The following is an 18,622-nucleotide window of genomic DNA, read 5'->3' as shown; positions in this document are numbered from 1 at the left end:
AGAAAAAAATCACTAGTCTTTCTAGGAAAGAGGGAAAGGATTGTATGAGCCAGTGGGGTCAACGTCATGACAGGGAAATCCACGGAAATAGCTGACCTGAGCTCACGGGAGCTCAACAACTCTGGACCAACAGCTAGGGAGCCTCCATAGGACCTACCTAGTCCCTCTGCATGCGTGTGACAGTTGCATAGCTTGACCTGTTTGTAGGACTTCTAGCAGTGGAATCAGGACCAGTCCCTGATGTTTGAGCTGGCTTTGGGGAATTCAATCCCCAAGCTGGGTTGCCTGACCCAACCTTGATGCAGGGGGAAGAGCTTCCTCTGACCTCACTTGATATGCCATGCTTTGTTGACTCCCAGGGGAGGCCTGCCCCTTTTGGAATGGAGATGAAGGAGGAGAGGGGAGGGGGTAAAAGAGAGGTTGGAGAAGGGAATGGGAAGGAAGGTGGGAGGAAAGCTGTGGTTATGTGTAAAATAAATGAATAAAAAATTAATAAAAGGATTGAGTAGTCTTCCTATATACCAGTGACAAACAAGCCAAGAAAGAAATTAGAAAAACAAGCCCATTCACAACAAATAAATAAAATGAGATACTTAGGAATAAGTATAATCAATGACATGAAAGATTTCTTTAAAAAAACAAACAAAATACTGAAGAATGAATTTGAGGAAAATACAAGAAGATGAGATGATCTCTCATTTTCTTGGTATGGAAAAACCATTAAAACAGCTATCTCACCAAAAGCAATCTTCAAATTCAATGAACCCAAGCAAAGTTCCAAGGCCATTCTTAACAGACATAGACTATCCAGAACTATATATGGAAACACAAAATCCCAAGCATAGCCAGAACAACCTTGAGTGAAAGGAATACTATGGGCATTATCACAACATCTTATCTCAAATTATACTACCTAGTCATAGTAATAACAACAGCACAGCACTAGAATTAAAGCAGACACAGAGTTGAATGAATAAAAAAGAGAACCAAATATAAGTCCATGCAACTATGACCATTTGGTTTTTTGTTTTGCTTTGTTTTGTTTTTTGAGACAGGGTTTCTCTGCAGCTTTGAGACCTGTCCTGGAACTAGCTCTTGCAGTCCAGGCTGGCCTTGAACTCAGAGAAATCCACCTGTCTCTGCCTCTCGAGTGCTGGGATTAAAGGCATGTGCACTACCACCTAGTGACCGCCTGATTTTTAACAAAGATGATAAGATGCATACTAGAAAAAAGATAATCTCAATAAATGATATCTGGAAAACTGGACATCATCATGTAGAATGAAACTAGATTCTTTTTCTTTAAGATTAATTTTAATTTCTGTATTCTTTCCTATTTGGATGGAGTGTTCTATGTATACATATTAGAGTACTACTCAGCAGTAAAAAACAAGGACTTCTTGAATTTTGCATACAAATGGATGGAAATAGAAAACACTATCCTGAGTGAGGTAAGCCAGACCCAAAAAGAGGAACATGGGATGTACTCACTCATATTTGGTTTCTAGCCATAAACAAAGGACATTGAGCCTATAATTAGTGATCCTAGAGAAGCTAAATAAGGAGAACCCAAAGAAAAACATATAGGCATCCTCCTGAATATTAACCTTCATCAGGCAATGAAAGGAGACAGAGACCCACTTTGAACACCGGACAGAAATCTCAAGGTCCAAATCAGGAGCAGAAGGAGAGAGAGTACGAGCATGGGACTCAGGACCGAGAGGGGTGCACCCACACACTGAGACAATGGGGATGTTCTATAGGGAACTCACCAAGGCCAGCTGGCCTGGGTCTGAAAAAAACCTGGGATAAAACCGGACTCGCTGAACATAGCCGACAATGAGGAATACTGAGAACTCAAGAACAATGGCAATGGGTTTTTGATCCTACTGCATGTACTGGCTTTGTGGGAGCCTAGGCAGTTTGGATGCTCACCTTACTAGACCTGGATGGAGGTGGGTAGTTCTTGGACTTCCCACAGGGCAGGGAAGCCTGATAGCTCTATGGGCTGACAAGGGAGGGGAACTTGATTGGGGGAGGGGGAGGGAAATGGGAGGCGGTGGCGGGGAAGAGACAGAAATCTTTAATAAATAAATAAACGGAAAAAGAAAAAAAAGATTAATTTTATTTTTAATTATGTGTATGTGGGTGTGTGCACATGGGTATAAGAGCCCATGGAGGCCAGAGGCACTGGATCTATAGGACCTGAGTTACAGGCAATTGTTGGCCACGAGACTGGGAAATAAACTCAGGTCCTCTGTATGAGCAGTACATGTTCTTAACTAATGAGACATCATTTCCAGCCCCAAAACTATATTCTTACCTCTTTCTGTACAAACTCAACACCAAATAGGCCAAGGACCTCAATATAAAACCAACCACCTTAAAATTGCTAGAGGAAAAATGAGGGAGTTTCCTTCAACATACAGGCAAGAACTTTCTAAATAGGACTCTGGTAGCACAAGAAATAGGGCCAATGATTGACAAATGGAACCTCACAAGATAAAAAGCTTCTGTACACCAAAGGAAACTCTCAATCATAAGAGTTGGCCAAGAGGACGGCCAACAAGCTCTGCCAACTATCCAATGGAGGCCCTAGAGTTTACAGAGGACTCGAGAAGCTAAGCATCAAAGAAACAAACCACTTACTTAAGAAATGTAATATAGAATGGAACAGACTGTGCCCAAAAGAAGAGTTTCAAGTAGCTAAGAAGCACTTTTAAAGTGTTCATAATCCTTAGCTACTATGGATTAAGATTATGGATTAAAATTACTTAAGATTCCCTCTCTCTCCAGCCATAATGTCCATCATGAAGGTTACAAATGACAACAAATGCTGGCTTTGGTGTGAGTAAGGAGGGATCTTTGTACACTGTTGATGGGAGTACAAAATGATATAGACACTTTGGAAATTAATATGAATATTTTGTTTTTAAAAAGAACAAAGAAAGGAAAAAAGAAGGGAGGGAGGGAGGGAGGGAGAAAAAGAGGGGGAGAAGAAAGGTACTACCAAAAAATAGAACTATCTTATGACATAGCTGGGAATGTACCCAAAAGATTGTAAATCTTATAAAAAGGAGAATGGATGCCTTCTTCTGGCCTCTATACAGACCCACATACTATATAAACATAGAAACACAGAGACACATAATTAAAAATACTTCTTTGAATGTAAAGGCCCATGTACAATTGAATAATGCTGATCCCAGAAGCTAAGGGTTATTAAATAAAACTCCCAGGGTCAGGTGTGGGACACCTTCCTAGGCCTTGTTGACCAAGAAGGACACAGTGACCTCCAAAACTATACAGATGATGGCCACTGCCATTGGCTGCCCCTAAAACAGGGTGGTAATAGCCTCATGTTGAAGATACCACACAACTTGGCTGGAGAATACAAAGAAACCAAGCCAAGACTGAACTAGATGCTTCCTTTCTACTGGCGAGCTTCCATGGTGCCAGAAGTTGCTCTGCAGGAAGTTGGAGGAGGGGACCAGTGAGCAGCAGTCTTCCCTAGCTTTCAACCTTGCATGCTACAATGTCAGCTACAAAGCAAGAGGTGCTAAGTTGTACAACAGTAGTGTAGCTATTGATGGGGGTAACAAATTGATTTCTAATCATTCTTGAGCCCTGCTCCTTTAGAAGGGAGTTCATGCCTGGTACTGTGAACTAGATCAAAGTCCTAGGCTAGAGAGGTCCTAGGCATGAGGTGTGGTGAGTCTATGATTTTTGTTTTGATGAAGAAACATGTTGTCAAACAGCCTCTTAAATGTCTACATTTATACCCATGGACTGGTGCTGTCCTTGCTGTAATTTTAAAAATGTCCCTTTTCAGTGAGCAGTAATTAATGCTTAGATTTGAGGTGGCCAAGGAGCTGAAAATAAGTGGCTGTTGAATGTTCAGCACTGATGAGGGCACTCTCATTACTCTGTGCAAAGTTTGAGGAACACTGCACAAGGGGTGATGTGGGAGGTGATGTATGCTGTGAATATGTTTTATTGCCATTGGCTAATAAAGAAGCTGCTTTTGGCCAATGGCTTAACAGAGTAAAGCCAGGCTGGAAGAGATATAGAGAAAGAGTAGACAAAGTCAAAGAGATGCCATGTAACTGCCACCAAGACAGACACCAGATGGAACTTTACCTGGTAAGCCACATCCATGTGACAATACACAGTTAATAGAAATTGGTTAATTTAAGATTTAAGGGTTAGCCAGAAATACATTTAAGCTATTGGCCAAAGAGTATTGCAAATAATATAGTTTCTGAGGGATTCTATCGGGTCTAAGCGGCCAGGAATGAATGAGCAGCCTCCAACAACAAAGACGGAACAGAAAAGATCTAAGAACTGAATAAAGAGTAGCGCAATAAAATGTTGTCATACAGGTATGACATGGCCATGAGAGATATGAAATCAAAACCACGGATGACTCCATAGGGACTATACAAGAATGAACCTATAAACTTTCAGTTATGGATAGAGAGGGGAACTCATGGGTGTTCCTACACAGAGAAGAGCAAATGGCAGTCAAGGGCTCCTAAAGAAGAGGAAGTCATTTTCTTTTTTTTTCAATTTATTTATTTATTAAAGATTTCTGTCTCTTCCCCACCACGGCTTCCCATTTCCCTCCCCCTCCCCCAATCAATTCCCCTTCCCTCTTTGAATGATGTAGCAGCAGGTGACTTACTGGTGCTCCAGCAGAGAGCATCGCATTCATGCCCACACGAGTAGACCTGGTTAAACCCAGTGGGACTCAAAGCAATCATCATCAGCATCGCCATCATCATCATCATTATGAAAATGGGATTGAGACTTGGTACGACGAAGGAGTATGATGGAGGGAGGAGTATCACAAGAGAGGGAAGAAGGATGAATGTGACCAAAATGTATTATATATGTATATGAAGCAGTCAAAAAAAATTTTTAAATACTATATATGAAAGGCATAAAAAATATCTCTGGTGATACTTTTACACACTAAGAGAAAGTCTCACCGTCTCTTTACTTCATTGTTCTTTGATCAGGGGTACTGGCAAACAAGTAGAAACTGTTCTGTCCCTCTTGTCATATGCTGGCTCACTTTCACATAACTCTCTGGCGGTGTTACTGCCAATGCTAAGAGCCCACAATGCTGCCAACATCCCAGTTGCTGCCATCAATCCCACAAGGGTGCCGAGGGCTCCACCACACCACAGCATCAAGCATACTTGGATTCTGGCTCTTCGTATCATATGAAGATTCTGTGAAATACAACTCAAGAGGCTGAGTTGGAAATCAGCCAGAATGAGAAGGCAACTGTCATACTTGTGGATTATTACTTTTCGTGAACAAAATCCTAGGTATGTCTCTGCCTGAGAGACTCCTCAACATCCTTTGAAAACTGTCCTTGAAATGTGTCAAACCACCAGCTTTTCACATGTGACTAAAGCTTGAGAATGTGATTTAGGCTTAGTTTGGGGTCTCCACAATGTATCAAATTATATATAATCTAATACACACGCCTGTCCACACATGCACTTAGGCATATGCAAAGCCATGCAGCTCGAAGTTTTAAGAGTACCGCTCCACATTCACCTGGATGATAAAGGACCAAGAACATAAGCTCCCTGACCTTGAGGAGCTTGCAGTCTCCAGGTGACCAACCTTACAAAGGCACAGCACAAATGCACTCAAGGCTTCTATAGACCTGCTGTCAGATGAATACAGCACCAAGTCTCGGGTGGCCTTGAAATCCCTTCTGATACACTTTCATCAATCAGCACAGTCATAAAAATATGAGCTTATTACCAAAAAAGAATCATTCTCAGCTCTTTGAAACTTCAGTAAAAGTGAAAAAATAAAACTTATCCCACTGAATTATCCTTATATCAACCTTTAAGATTATAGGAACCAGAGGAGACAAGGACACCAGAACACAGCCCACAGAACCAACTAAGCAGGGCTCATAGGGGCTCACAGAGACTGAAGTGACAATCAGGGAACCTATATGAGTCTAATCTAGGACCTCTACATATATATTATGATTGTGTAGCTTTGGTTTTTTTTTTTTTTGTGGGACTCCTAACAATAGGCCTAGGAATGTCTCTGACTCCTTTGCCTGCTCTTGGGACACTTCCTTCTACCAGACTGTCTCATCCAACCTTGATAAGAGAGTTGGCGCCTAGTCTTATTACATCCTGCTGTGCCATGTTCAGCTGATATCCTTAGGAGTCCTGTTCTTTTCTGGAGGGAAATGGAGGTACAGGAGATCTTGGGGTGAGGGGATGTGATCAGAAACTGGGAGGAGAGGCAGGAAGGGAAATTACAGTCAGGATGTACTATATGAGATAAAAAAAAATAAATAAAAAGAAAAGAGGAAGAGAAAATTGTAGAGTTTGGCAAATAGGAATTTCCTGAACAAATACATTAATGGATTTGCATGTTAATATCTGTGACATGGCTGATCTTTGAATCATGCTTCTACTTTGAATAAAAGCTGTATTTTCTATCAAAATAATTAAAAAAAGCAAGGTCTAATACACCCATGCCTCTAAATTCCCTTAGGTTATGGCATTGCAATTTTCTACTGTGCTTATTATTTTTATGAACAATATTGCATAAGCATTATTGCAATCAAGTATATATATAATGCATTTTGGTCATTCCCACCTCTTTCCCCAAAACTCCCAGATCCTTCCCTTTCCCCACTCGCCCAACTTGTGATCTCATTTTTTTTCTTAACATATCAGCTACAGTTTATGCTGCTCCTATACCCTTGGGTGTGTGGCCTTCACTCGAGGGTAATCCACCCACCAGAGATTACACCCTTTTAAAAAGCGACTATCCATCTCCCAGAAGCTATCAACTGACAGTAGCTCTGGGTGTACAAATCCCAACTCAGAAATAAAAAAATCATAATAATAATAATAATATTTCACCACCAAAAAAGCCGAGATCCCATAGAAACCGCACCTAATGAAAAGGCATGGAATAACTTCCAAAGAATTTAGAGAATGGCTAAAAATTCTATAGTCGAGCAACTTGAAGATGACAAAGAGATGATGAAATAGAGAAGTCAACCCAAGACATGAAAGTTGAGTTTAAATTTTTAAGATCTACGTATTTTGGCAAGCCATAGTTGACACAATGGTTTCACAGAGTGCTGTGAGCACCAAGGTCCATGTGTGCTGCTTGACCAAGAACCTAAGTCTAAATCATTTGTAAAGAATAGAAGTTCGCTTTCTCACAGTCCTGAGGTTTGGAGTTCAAGATCAAGGCACTGAGTGATTTATGTCTGGAAAAGTCTTGGCTTATTTTTTAGTAGGGATGGTGACCCCATGTGTCCTCACATAGAGGAATGAAGAAATGTCAAAAAAAAAAAGAACATTTGCTCTGTCCTCACACAGAGAAGAGCAAGATTCTATTCTCACTCATTAGGTCTCCAACCACATAACTTAATTATCCTCAACGCAAAAGCATACCAGTACTCAAGAGTCCCACATTGACTAGTTTCAACATATTAATTGAAGAGGACACATTCTGACTATAGCATCTCCTGATATAGAATAATAATATTATATAACAAGCCAGACCTAGTAACGTACACTTTAATCTTAGCGGTCAGGTGGCTAAAAGAGGAGGATGTTGGAGTCAAAGCCAGCCTGGGATATACAAGGAGTTCTAGGCCAACGTGAGCAACATATCAATATTCTACCTCAAGAAAAAAACGAAAATCCAAACTTAGAATTTTTTAAATGCCATGAAACACTCAATCACCTATTGATTGCAAACAATATTCAACATGAACAAAACATTGAGAAAAAGCTTTGAAAATGAATTCGGGCAGGTAGGAAGACGACTCGGTGGTTAAGGGCATGTTCTGCTCTTGTAGAGGACCTGAGTTTCATTCGCCGTGCCTATACCAGAAGGACTCAAACTGCTACTATCTCCAGATTCAGGGGAACTGATACCCTCTTCTGGCCTCTGCAGGCACCTGCATGCACTCACGTGTATACACACACACACACACACACACACACACACACACACACACAATTTAAAAAATAATAATAATAATCAAAGAGTTTCTGGTCCAAGACATCTGATCGATGAAGTAGATATCTCTTGGCCACTCAAAGGAAGTTTTAAAATCAAACTCACAGCCAAGAGACCTGGCAGGAGAAGAGAATGAGTATAAAAAAGCATGCTGTAATTTTCTGGGGGAAAGGAAATGCACGTGAGCTGTGGGATGAAGCTGAGTTGAAGAAAAGGATCCTAGTGGTTGCCTTATAAACCCTGAGGGTGCCACAGTCAGGGAAAGAAAATCCCACAGAGCCTCCACTATGATGCTGAAGTTAGACAAGAACTCTGTGGAAGTCTGCGGGGAGTGCCTCATTCTGCACCTCAGATCAGTAGTAGAAGTAGTAAGGAAGGAAATAGTCTACAGACTCCCCAGTTGTATGAGTGAATGAATGCATATGGATGGATGGGTGGATGGGTGGATGGGTGGATATGGATGGGTGGATAGGTGGATGGATGGATGCGTGGATAGATGGATGTACCTACAGGGGAGCAGAGCAGACAGCATGAAAAAAAATTGCAGGAATTCCCAGCTGAGAAGCTGAGCTCACACTGAAAAAAAAAATTTTTTTTAAAGTCAGAATGGTAAAGATTTCATTTCACTTCCCACAGGCTAAAGAGAACCCCACTCTCTGCAATAAGCTTGTTAATTCATGCTGACATTTTCTGCCTTCAGCCTCACACTATGACATGATGTCCCCAGAGAAATTATAACAGGCTTGAAAAGCAATCCTACTGGCTCTCTGATCTTCTAAGATGAAGGTTATCAAGTTTGTACTTAAAATCATGATCCCTAGATCGCTGTACCCTGATATTTACAAAGGCACAAGGCCTATTTTGGAGAACAAGTTGGGGGGGGGGGAGGATTTCCCTCAGAGGCTACCCATGCAAAGAAACGCCCATTAACTCAGAAAGCTCAGCAAAGGAGCCTTGGGAAATGTTTAGGTAAAAAAGTATTTGCAACAGGCCAGCAATTAAACCACAGCTATCTTCCAGAAAGTCTCTGGAAATCATTTTGTTTCCATGAAGGTCATGTAGCAATGTAATTCCATTCTGGCGATAATCTATTCCTCATCCCCAGCCCCTATGGGGAATCGTGCTTGGGGCTGAATTTATACACAGTTGTAATTCCCACGGTGAAGACTTGCAACGTATCCCCCGCCCCAAACTGTGTGCTCTAAATGTCGCTTTGAAAGCCGAATTAACAGCCTGCAATCCATCCGTCTTGCTTCTGTATTCGCTCTCACACACAGCTACATCAAAAGAGCCATTCAAACAGCCCATCCCGGACTTACATTATCAGCAGACACTGCTTTAATTAGCAGTGCTTCTCAAAAGGCTGGATGGCTTCAAGAACTGGATTTGAACCAGAAAGCAGAAATCTGGATCCTCATCAGTTTCTTAACTCGCCCTGGTTCTAATAGTCCCCAACCCTCGCTTTTGTCAACGGGGGTGAAAAAGGAACACGGAACACTGACCAGGATTTCAACTCTCTTGAGCTCCTACGTTTTCTACGTTTTTTTTTTTTTCTGAACCTGCTGTGATGCAGAGGGGCTAAAATTAAAGCAGCGAGAGAGCGAGCTGAGATATCTGTGTCAGGTGCTCTGCAGGGGCGGCGGAAACTACAAAACAGAATGAGTCACAGCTGAAGGGGCCATTTTGGAAATGATATTTAAAACAGGTATCTATATGTGCTCAGTTTTCATTACCGATAAAACCACAATGTTTATTATGAGAAAATACTATACTTCCTATACAAATATCAAGACTCTTAAATTTTCTTCTCTTCACTTATTCCACAGTGTTATCCCATGATCAAATTCCTGAATCGTTATTGTTTCTCAGTTAAAAATACAAAAGCAAAAATACTCAGCTTCAATACATGAGTACTGAAGTTCAAATTCCATACTTTAAAAGAACTTCATCTAATAGCAATAACTTCTACCAACACATTTTACATATAAAAAAAATTAACTTTCTCAGGATCGCTTATATTTGCAAGGGATTTACTGAATCCCCAGTCAGAGGACGTTTTTCACACACATGAAATACTGCACAGTTCAACATTAGAAAAACCAGTCCAACCACTCACTTTGTAGATAAGGAAGCCAAAGGTTAAATGCTTTGTCAAAGACCACAAAAACACATATTTTTTTCTAATGCTGGGCTCCTTGAGGAAACCCACCGTGTCTGCCGCCACTTAAAAGCCCTCACCGCCCGCATCACATATGCACCCCAGGGTCACATGCAGCCCTAAATGTGGGTTTTTATAGACAGGAAAGGGTGGGACCACAACATCAGGTTCATGGGTCCATTGTTTTCCAGTCTCCCTTTTCTTTACGGGTGCACAGTAGGACTTCAGTTCTCCTGGCCTTAACAGTACGTCACCACCCTCTCTTGTTTACTCAGTGGTCATGCAGTCTTCAAGATGATTTATTATTTATTTGTTACTCTCTTTAAAAGAGAAGGGGCTAGAAATACATCAGGATAGGATTGTTCTTACAAAAAAGAAATGTGTGGAAAAACACAACTCTCAGTTTTTCCAAACTCTGTGCCGCTGTACCTTGTCACCTGGGGGAAAGCCAGGATTCCCTGACTGCTCAGAAGAGAGATGGGAAGCCCTGGTTCTTCAGAAAACTGTCTTAACCAGTGACACAGAAGGCACAATCCTACAACGTCTTCAGTGGATTCTCAGAGAGGTTTTGTTTTCCTGAGAAATAAAGCTAAATAAATTACTAAATAACAATAAATCAGCTAGTCACATCATTCCTTAAGATTCAGAAGTAACTGAGAGTCCAAAATCCCAGAGAAACCTGCCCTGAAGCTTCTCTGTGTGCACTCTGGCTCAGGAAGGACTGAGGAACTCTCTGGAGCATTTTGCCTACCTGGGTATTGAAAACAAATATTTCCAAAGAGTACTTTGGATATAGACTTATTATAGATTGCTGGCACTCTTCGGAGAAAAGGGGCCAATAAATAAAAGATACACTAATAATTGAGCCATTCTGAAAGGTGTGCCAAGTGGAAGAGTTGAATGCGCAGTAGGTAACCACATGTTAATCATGCTAGAATGCCCACCATTGCCCACAACACAAACACAGAGAGAGAGAGAGAGAGAGAGAGAGAGAGAGAGAAACAGACAGAAAGAGACAGAAACAGAGAGAGACAGAGACAGAGAGAGACAGAGACAGAGAGAGCGCTAGCAATAGCATAAGGGAATTGAGGTGTAGGTATAAAGTAACTCACACTCAGTAAGTGATCAGACAGAACGGCCGGCCAAGCAAGGCAATTTTGTCAGTGAAATCCCAGCACATGGCACAGCAGGAATCATTCGTTCACGTTGAGTAGTGAAGAAATGAATGAAATTAGGTTTCCAACACAAGGAAGCCCATACCAATGAATAGGAAAGTTTTTATCTTTCCTGTGTGTTGACCACCACCAAAATTAACTTGTTATTAAAATCCAATAATTGTGCCATCTTACATTCAGAAACTTACCACTCTTTCATTATAGAAATTCTCCTGTAAGGAATACTGCATAAATCAGACCCATTTGTGCATACTTAACAAGTAATACAACAAAAAATAACAGCAAAAACTTTTCATCACCTGTCTTCAATATTGAATACTTGATGCCAATTAACTCTAACAAGACATGGTTAAAAAGAAAAACAAATAAGTAAATATTATGGGGAAATATGCTACTGCGTGAAACACTCTATAATTGCCCCATTGTTTTGACGAGTAATTATGGACTTGCTACCACAAATCCATTTAAGAAATTGGAGCCGGGCAGTGGTGGCTCACGCCTTTAATCCTAGCACTTGGGAGGCAGAGGCAGGTGGATCTCTGTGAGTTCGAGGCTAGCCTGGTCTACAAGAGCTAGTTCCAGGACAGGAACCAAAAAAGCTACGGAGAAACCCTGTCTCGAAAAATAAAAAAAGAAGAAAAAGAAAAAGAAATTGGAATGTCTGTGCTGTGTATGCTTAGAATACTTCCAAGCTACTGAAATCTATGCTCATTATTCATAATCCATTTAAAATAATTAAAGCTTACTAATTGTCTTAAAGACAGAGCCTTTTTCACATTCTCTGTGCCTCATTCAAGATAGCCATTCAGAACCACATACTGATTTGAAATCCCTTTTCCTGGGAACATTTATACCTGTGCTATATACCCAACAAAACGCAATGACATCAGGAATTATAACAAAAGTATTAACCCTATAGTTTTCTTTTTGCTAACAAATTTGTTCTTTGACAGTAACTAATTTTCTTTCTATTGATGGAACTATGACTTTTACTTACAGAGCTAAATTTTTCTAGGTTATCACAGAATTTTAAAAGCACAATCCTTTACATTTTATGACAATTATTAATATTTTAATTTTGTTTATTTTCACTGTATTCAAAACTAATCAAAATGAACTTCTCTCTATACTCAAAAATATTATGGGATAATTATATGTTGTTGGATAAGCCATTATTGAAATTCAAAATAAGTCAAGCATTAAACATGAAAAGTAAAATTTAAGTTTTCATCTTCTTATGTCATATTTCCTCTTAGAATTCTAATAATCAGATGCCTTATTTGCCACCTAGAGGGCTCCTTTTCCTTAAGGAAGCAATATTTACAACACCCCAAAATTGCCTACAATTTTGCTCTGCATCTAACAAGTTTCAATATAAAATGATTAAAGCAGACACTCTCTTGTTATTATTTTATGATATCATTGAACTTTCAATACTTGAGACAATGAGATTATGTTTTGAGACACTTCACAATAACACAATAGGGATTACTGGATTTATGCATGATATTTAGTTGGTTTTATCATCTCTTAAACCACGTTACATTAAAATGCCCTAAGGTACATGATTATATTTACTATGTTCATGTATGAATAGTTTTTTTTTCATTTCAAGATTTCATTTACTATAAATGTGAGTAACCTCTTTGCTGGTGCACTTTAGTCTAAATAAGAGGTATTGTAAAAAACAGCCAGGATATTTAGCATTGGTTATACTTATTTATTAAAACATATTAAATAAAAATTAACACTTGTTTTTAAACTACTCCAAAATTTACTTCATTTTATAGATTTTGGTGGCACCTAGCTGGAAGTTACTGTAAGATGCAAGTTATGTATAAAGTAATACATAAAAATCAAAAGACTAACTTACATGCTAACATACATGATCTTATTATATTCCAGAGCACATGGTTCCTCAACTGCCTCTACAAGCATGTTAAAGCATGTCACACTCATCCATGAACTTAAGAAACTCTAAGTCAAGCTCCAGTGTATCCCACAATGTATGTCAAATACAATAGAAGTCTCAAAAGTACATTCCCTAGAGTTTTCTGAACGTTCTGAGAACAGCCAGAACCATTTTTGGAGGAAGTCAAAAAAACAATTCAGTTCCTAGGAACACAGTTAAGGATGCACAGGACAAGAAAAACAAAAATGCTTTCACCACTAACATCTGCGGTGGTGGAAATGACCATGCTGAAAGATGTCAAAAATACTGCCCTCCAACCCACACCATAGTCCACAAGCCTTAGCTTTAGTGTAATCTGGCTTTGCAGGTTCAATGACTGAGACATTAGCATGCTACATAGCTCATCTCTCAAGGGCTGGGAGGGTACCTAGAAATCCATGAGAACTGATTTTTCACTACGATGTTGGACAGTTTGATATGATATCCACCTGATTATGAGCAACTTCACTCAGCACTCACAAATTTAGAGATCTTTGAAAATTTTGAAAGAAAAGAACATAGCTCCCAGAAATCTTTATTTTTAGTGACCAAACATCAATCAATTCAGGGCAAAAACAATAATCAACATTTAGAAGCATATTGAACCATATATATAATTCAGTGAATTAAAGGGTGGCCAGGCTGTTGTAACGATTGAAGTTCGGATACCCAGCACCCGCACCAAAGCCAGACAGGTTTGGCCCCTGCCTATAATCTCAAACGTGCAGGGGCAACAACAAGGGATCCCTAGAGCAGACTGGTTAACCAGATCAACCAGAGTCAGCAAGTTCCAGGCTTAGCTAGAGATTCTACCTCAGTAAGTAAAGTGGACTAAACGACTCAGAAACAGATTCAACAGCAGCTTTGGCCCTCCAGTTTCATAAAAACACAAGTACATGTGCATCCACACACATGTGAGCATGTGACCATGCATATACACACATGCACACATACACACAAGAAATAGTGGAAATTTAATTCCTTCACCACAGGAGAGCGCATAGCTAGAACCACTACTTCAGTTCTGTCTGTCTCTAGTAGGAAAAATTGATGCTTTTCAAGATGCTGCAGGCTGTTGATTTTCTTATTTATTCATACAGATATTAACTTAAATTTAATAAATGAGGCTGTGTGTGCTGCTTCATGGCATGATGCACATTCCAACATTGTTCATTAAAGTCCAGAGAAATGCAACTTTAAGCAAGGTGCAGATGAGACTATTATAAAGTACACATATTAAAGTGTTTTGGTAGCAAAATATACTCTCCTTTAAAAAACATAATTTAAGAAATATTACTATTTAAAATAAAGATAGTGAATAATTTTCAGAACAGAGTTAACTCCACATAAAGTATGTTTAAACTATTTCAGCAACCTAAATAAATATACTGAGTTATGTTGACAGTGACAAAGAAAGCAGTTGCCCAGCCACAGATGTGTTCGGATGCATAGGCACAAAGCAACTGCATGTTCACTGTGTTTGGGTTAATTTCCTTCTAAGATGTATTATACATTTCTCAGCACTCTTATCCAGAAAACAATAACTATGAATTAGTCTTTTCTTGATGTCAGGATCCCAGCATCTGAAAGGTAGCTAACATATATGGACATCTATGCTGTCCCTGTCATTTTTCCCTGGTACTAGCTTTTGTGCATTCCTTCCCTCCATGGAGGTTGTCTCTGCCCCACATGCTGAATTCTCCTGTGCTTTCTCTTCCTTCCACTGCCATACTGTCCTCCTGTCTTCTGGAAATTAATCAGAGACAAGCCTGAGGCCTCCGCAGCCGTCATGTTCATGAGTTGTGGGGTAGCGGCTTCCTCTAAGGAGATACTTTTTGCTCACTTTTAGATTTATAGTTGGTTTCAAGGTAGAGTGGGGCATGCAAGATGTCTGACCTTCTAGCAAGTGAAACGTTAATGCATCAAATCATGTCAAACAATAAGAGATCATTTTCACTTTGTGCATTTGCCCCAAGTCCACTGTGCTTATTTGTAAAACTAACTCGGAGTTAGAGCAGACACTAGTTCACAGCAACCCTCACGTCACATATTTTTATCAGGGTGTGACAACACTCGGCATTTACACTTACACTATCTGGATTTTCCTTCTGCTTTGAAATGAATTTCAGTGGTCTCTTTTTATAATTTGTTTGTGAGTGTGTATATAACATATAAGTGTGTACATGTATGTATGTGTGTGTGCTGTGTAAGTGTGGTGTGTGCGTGTGTCTGGGGTAAGTGTTTTTTAGCTAAATCAAGCCAAACCAATGTGAAAACAGGGTAATGCTAGAGACTTCCTGTATACACATTATAGGTTTTAATCTTCACAAACCCTTCAAACTAGTTATTACTGTCCCCTGTCTTATAAGCAAGTTAACTGAGGTTCAGAAAGATTAAACAAAATCCCAAAGTTTTCCATTTGGAAGTTGAATAAGAAGAATTTTCATGAAAATATTTCTGACTCAAAAGCTCTAGTTATTTCTATAATATTTGACCTTTCCATAAAGTCAAAATGAAAAATACTCTGTAATCATTATATGCTACACAATGTCCACAATTATTACTCAAAATGAGGACAACCTGAGTCCTTTAAGGAACATTTATATTTCATCCAAAACGCTTTTAAGATCTTGAAATTTTAAAATTCTTTAGGAATATTCAAGTCACGATTTTTCTCCATTTTTAGATTTTAACATCAATGAGAATATATAACCTGAACTTCAGATACCCAGAACAATCTGATCACACAAGTAGGGCCTTATTAGAATCTTTAGGGCTTAACTTTAAGCTTCTCTGTTGCTGTTAAATGAGGCATGCATGATTCTAACATTTGCTTTGTAACCATGGTAAGCTTGCACGCAAAGTTACCCACCTAAACCCAGTAGGTGGACCAAGTGTAGCAAGTTATACTGGGGAAAAGTATAAGTGACTACAGTTAACTGACAGTTAATTGCTTAGCATCTAAGTAATGCTGCTTTTATAACTTCTACAGCACAAAAAGAAAGAGATCCAAATTTTTATGAGTAAACTTTAACTTAAGTGCATAAAACTCAGGCCATAAGATATTAAAATATTCAACAGCACTTTTTTGTGAATATTTGCCACATTCCCCCAGAAAACTGGCCTCAGAACACCAATCACTCTGTTTATCAACAAGCAGTAAAGGCTCAGGGCAAAGGACTCCAGCTTTGAGAGTGGAGGGAGATGTCATTCAAATCAAGCTTGCCCATTTCCCAGTAATGAAACTTTCTGTAGAAGTTTATTACATCATTTTCAGGAAAACTAGAGGACTCATTAATGTCAAGATTATTGACCAGTTCAAAATGGAAACTGAGACAGGGTAACAACGTTTCTAATCTGTGACAGCTGCCCTTTCACCCTGCCAATTTTAAACTTGAGTTTGCTGAATCCCCAAGCATCTTACCGTCACTTTCTCCTCTAAATTCTTGCTCTCCTTTAGTGAGTTTCCTTGTTCATGTTTTTCAGATTCCATGCTGAAAGAATGAGAGAGAAGGGGAGAAAGAGAATGAAAGAGAGAGTGGTCCAGATTCGGTCTAGAAAATGATTTGACATGCTTGCATGTTAGATAATGCCAGGCATTCCACGTTGTAAGAGCCTGGGACACTATCAGAAGCCCTGGCGATAATTTCTGGTTAGCTAGTGTTTCCATTTATAGATGTTCAAACCCCATAAACAGAGCACTGAAGAGAAGTCAGGCAGCTGGCCCTAGATAATGATAAATGTCACTAAACATGAAAGCAACCCTTCAGCAGGAAAATATCCGACAAGTTTGCTTCCCTGAACACAGAAAGATGCTCATAACAGGCAGTTTTGCCACAGATTTCATCAACTGGAACAGAGTAAAATATACTCCAGAACCCATCTTTATAAATCAATTTCAAAGGACAAATGTGATGGTCATAGAACAAACATGGCTGGGCTAAGTTAACCCTTTCGGAGTCCAGTTTTCATCCTAGAAGTGTAGACACACATGCTTCCCTCTGTAAATAAAACGAAACAACTAGAAGGCCATTTAGAGAGAAAGAGCAAATGACCAATCAAACGCGGAAAGACACACGATGTGGGAAGTCAAGTGGTATTGCCAGGGTCCTTCTCTGAAATCTTGACAAACTACGTTTGGAAATACCATGAGATAAAGCTGGTATTTCCCTTCACAAAGGCCAGTGTTGGCCCTTCTTATCTCAGCTCTTCCACTGGGAAGAAAGTTATGACAGAGGAGGCAAAATGCATTTTATCCAATGTGACAAATGTTTTCAGAGACCTTCAGAAAACATTACATGCCTTAAAGAAAGTTAATCGCATGCGTTAGGGGTAAATAACTCCTATGCTTTGCAGCAAAACAGACTTGCGGATGGCATTTACAAAAATAAAAGTGTCTTTCAGAGTAAGTAAAAATGGTCTCTCTGGAGCTTACTTAGTCCCCATCCAGTTTCGACATCCATTCTAACAACGGTTTTTTACCGTCACTCATTTTTTTTTAATTAGCTTTTCCTTCATTGACGAAGAAGGTACTTGAGGAAATAAGTTGGAAGACTATGTCTGTCAGTGACTTCTTGGCTCTCTGTTGCTAGGCAAGGCTGCCCCAGAGTTTACTTTGCATCATGATGGAAGGGAGGACAGCAGGAGGGGTGCGTTCTGGAGGAAGGAAGCTGGTTCTGCTTCAGAGTGATCAATCCAGAAACTCCACACTGGAATTACTAGGGAAATAATTTTCCCTTTCGGCTCAACTCTGGTTCCAGGAAGAGAATCACACATGCTAGCTACTATCCTAACAAGTTACAACATGATGCCTTAAAAAATTATTATCTTGTGAGTTTCATATATTCAGAGGCAAATTGTTTAAAATGCATGTGAATTGAACTTCTAAAATATCTCTCGGGGGTGCGGGGGACATCATGAAGCAACCACAAAAGGAAAGTCCTGATCGGCATGCTCCCTGGATGCCCGAAGAAGAAACCAATGGCCATGAGGCAGGAAAACATGGCCTGGTGGTGTAGAGTTGACTGGGAGGGAAGGCTGACGAAAGGGGAATAGGGTCACCAAGTCAAGCGGTACTTTGTTTTTATTTTATTTTTATTATTTTTCATGATTAAATAATCTTCATTGCTGTTTCTGTTACATCTTAATCGAAATCAGATCCTCACACTCTGCTGGTAAACAAACCCTGCCCTGCCCAAGGTACAAGCTGAGAAGAAACATAAAACATCAGGAACGTTGCCAGCCACACCTTCTTTCAGTCCCCAAAGCTCTCCCTGTGTGCCAGGAGCACAAGGCGGCTGTGCCCAC

The 18,622-nt window shown here is 39.7% G+C and overlaps 1 protein-coding gene across 3 annotated transcripts in view; it reads right to left on the bottom strand.

Annotated features, from left to right (window-relative positions):
* Positions 1 to 16,905, bottom strand: part of LOC121466166 (muscular LMNA interacting protein) — a 233,038-nt gene extending 216,133 nt beyond the window's left edge. For 2 of the 3 annotated variants that reach the window (XM_041679752.1, XM_041679759.1), the window contains exon 1: positions 16,740 to 16,905. In XM_041679752.1, the coding sequence (XP_041535686.1) occupies positions 16,740 to 16,808 (69 nt within the window). In that variant the 5' untranslated portion in view covers positions 16,809 to 16,905. Of the gene's footprint in view, positions 1 to 9,350; positions 9,465 to 16,739 lie in introns of those variants that run through there. The other variant, XM_041679765.1, reaches the window with a different exon arrangement.
* Positions 16,906 to 18,622: the final 1,717 nt, after the last annotated feature.

This window comes from Microtus oregoni, unplaced genomic scaffold (genome assembly GCF_018167655.1).
Source record: "Microtus oregoni isolate MIOR12 unplaced genomic scaffold, Mior012 000032F_ref0000030, whole genome shotgun sequence".
In the NCBI taxonomy this organism is placed as follows: domain Eukaryota; kingdom Metazoa; phylum Chordata; class Mammalia; order Rodentia; family Cricetidae; genus Microtus; species Microtus oregoni.
This window is presented reverse-complemented; position numbering and strand designations above follow the sequence as displayed.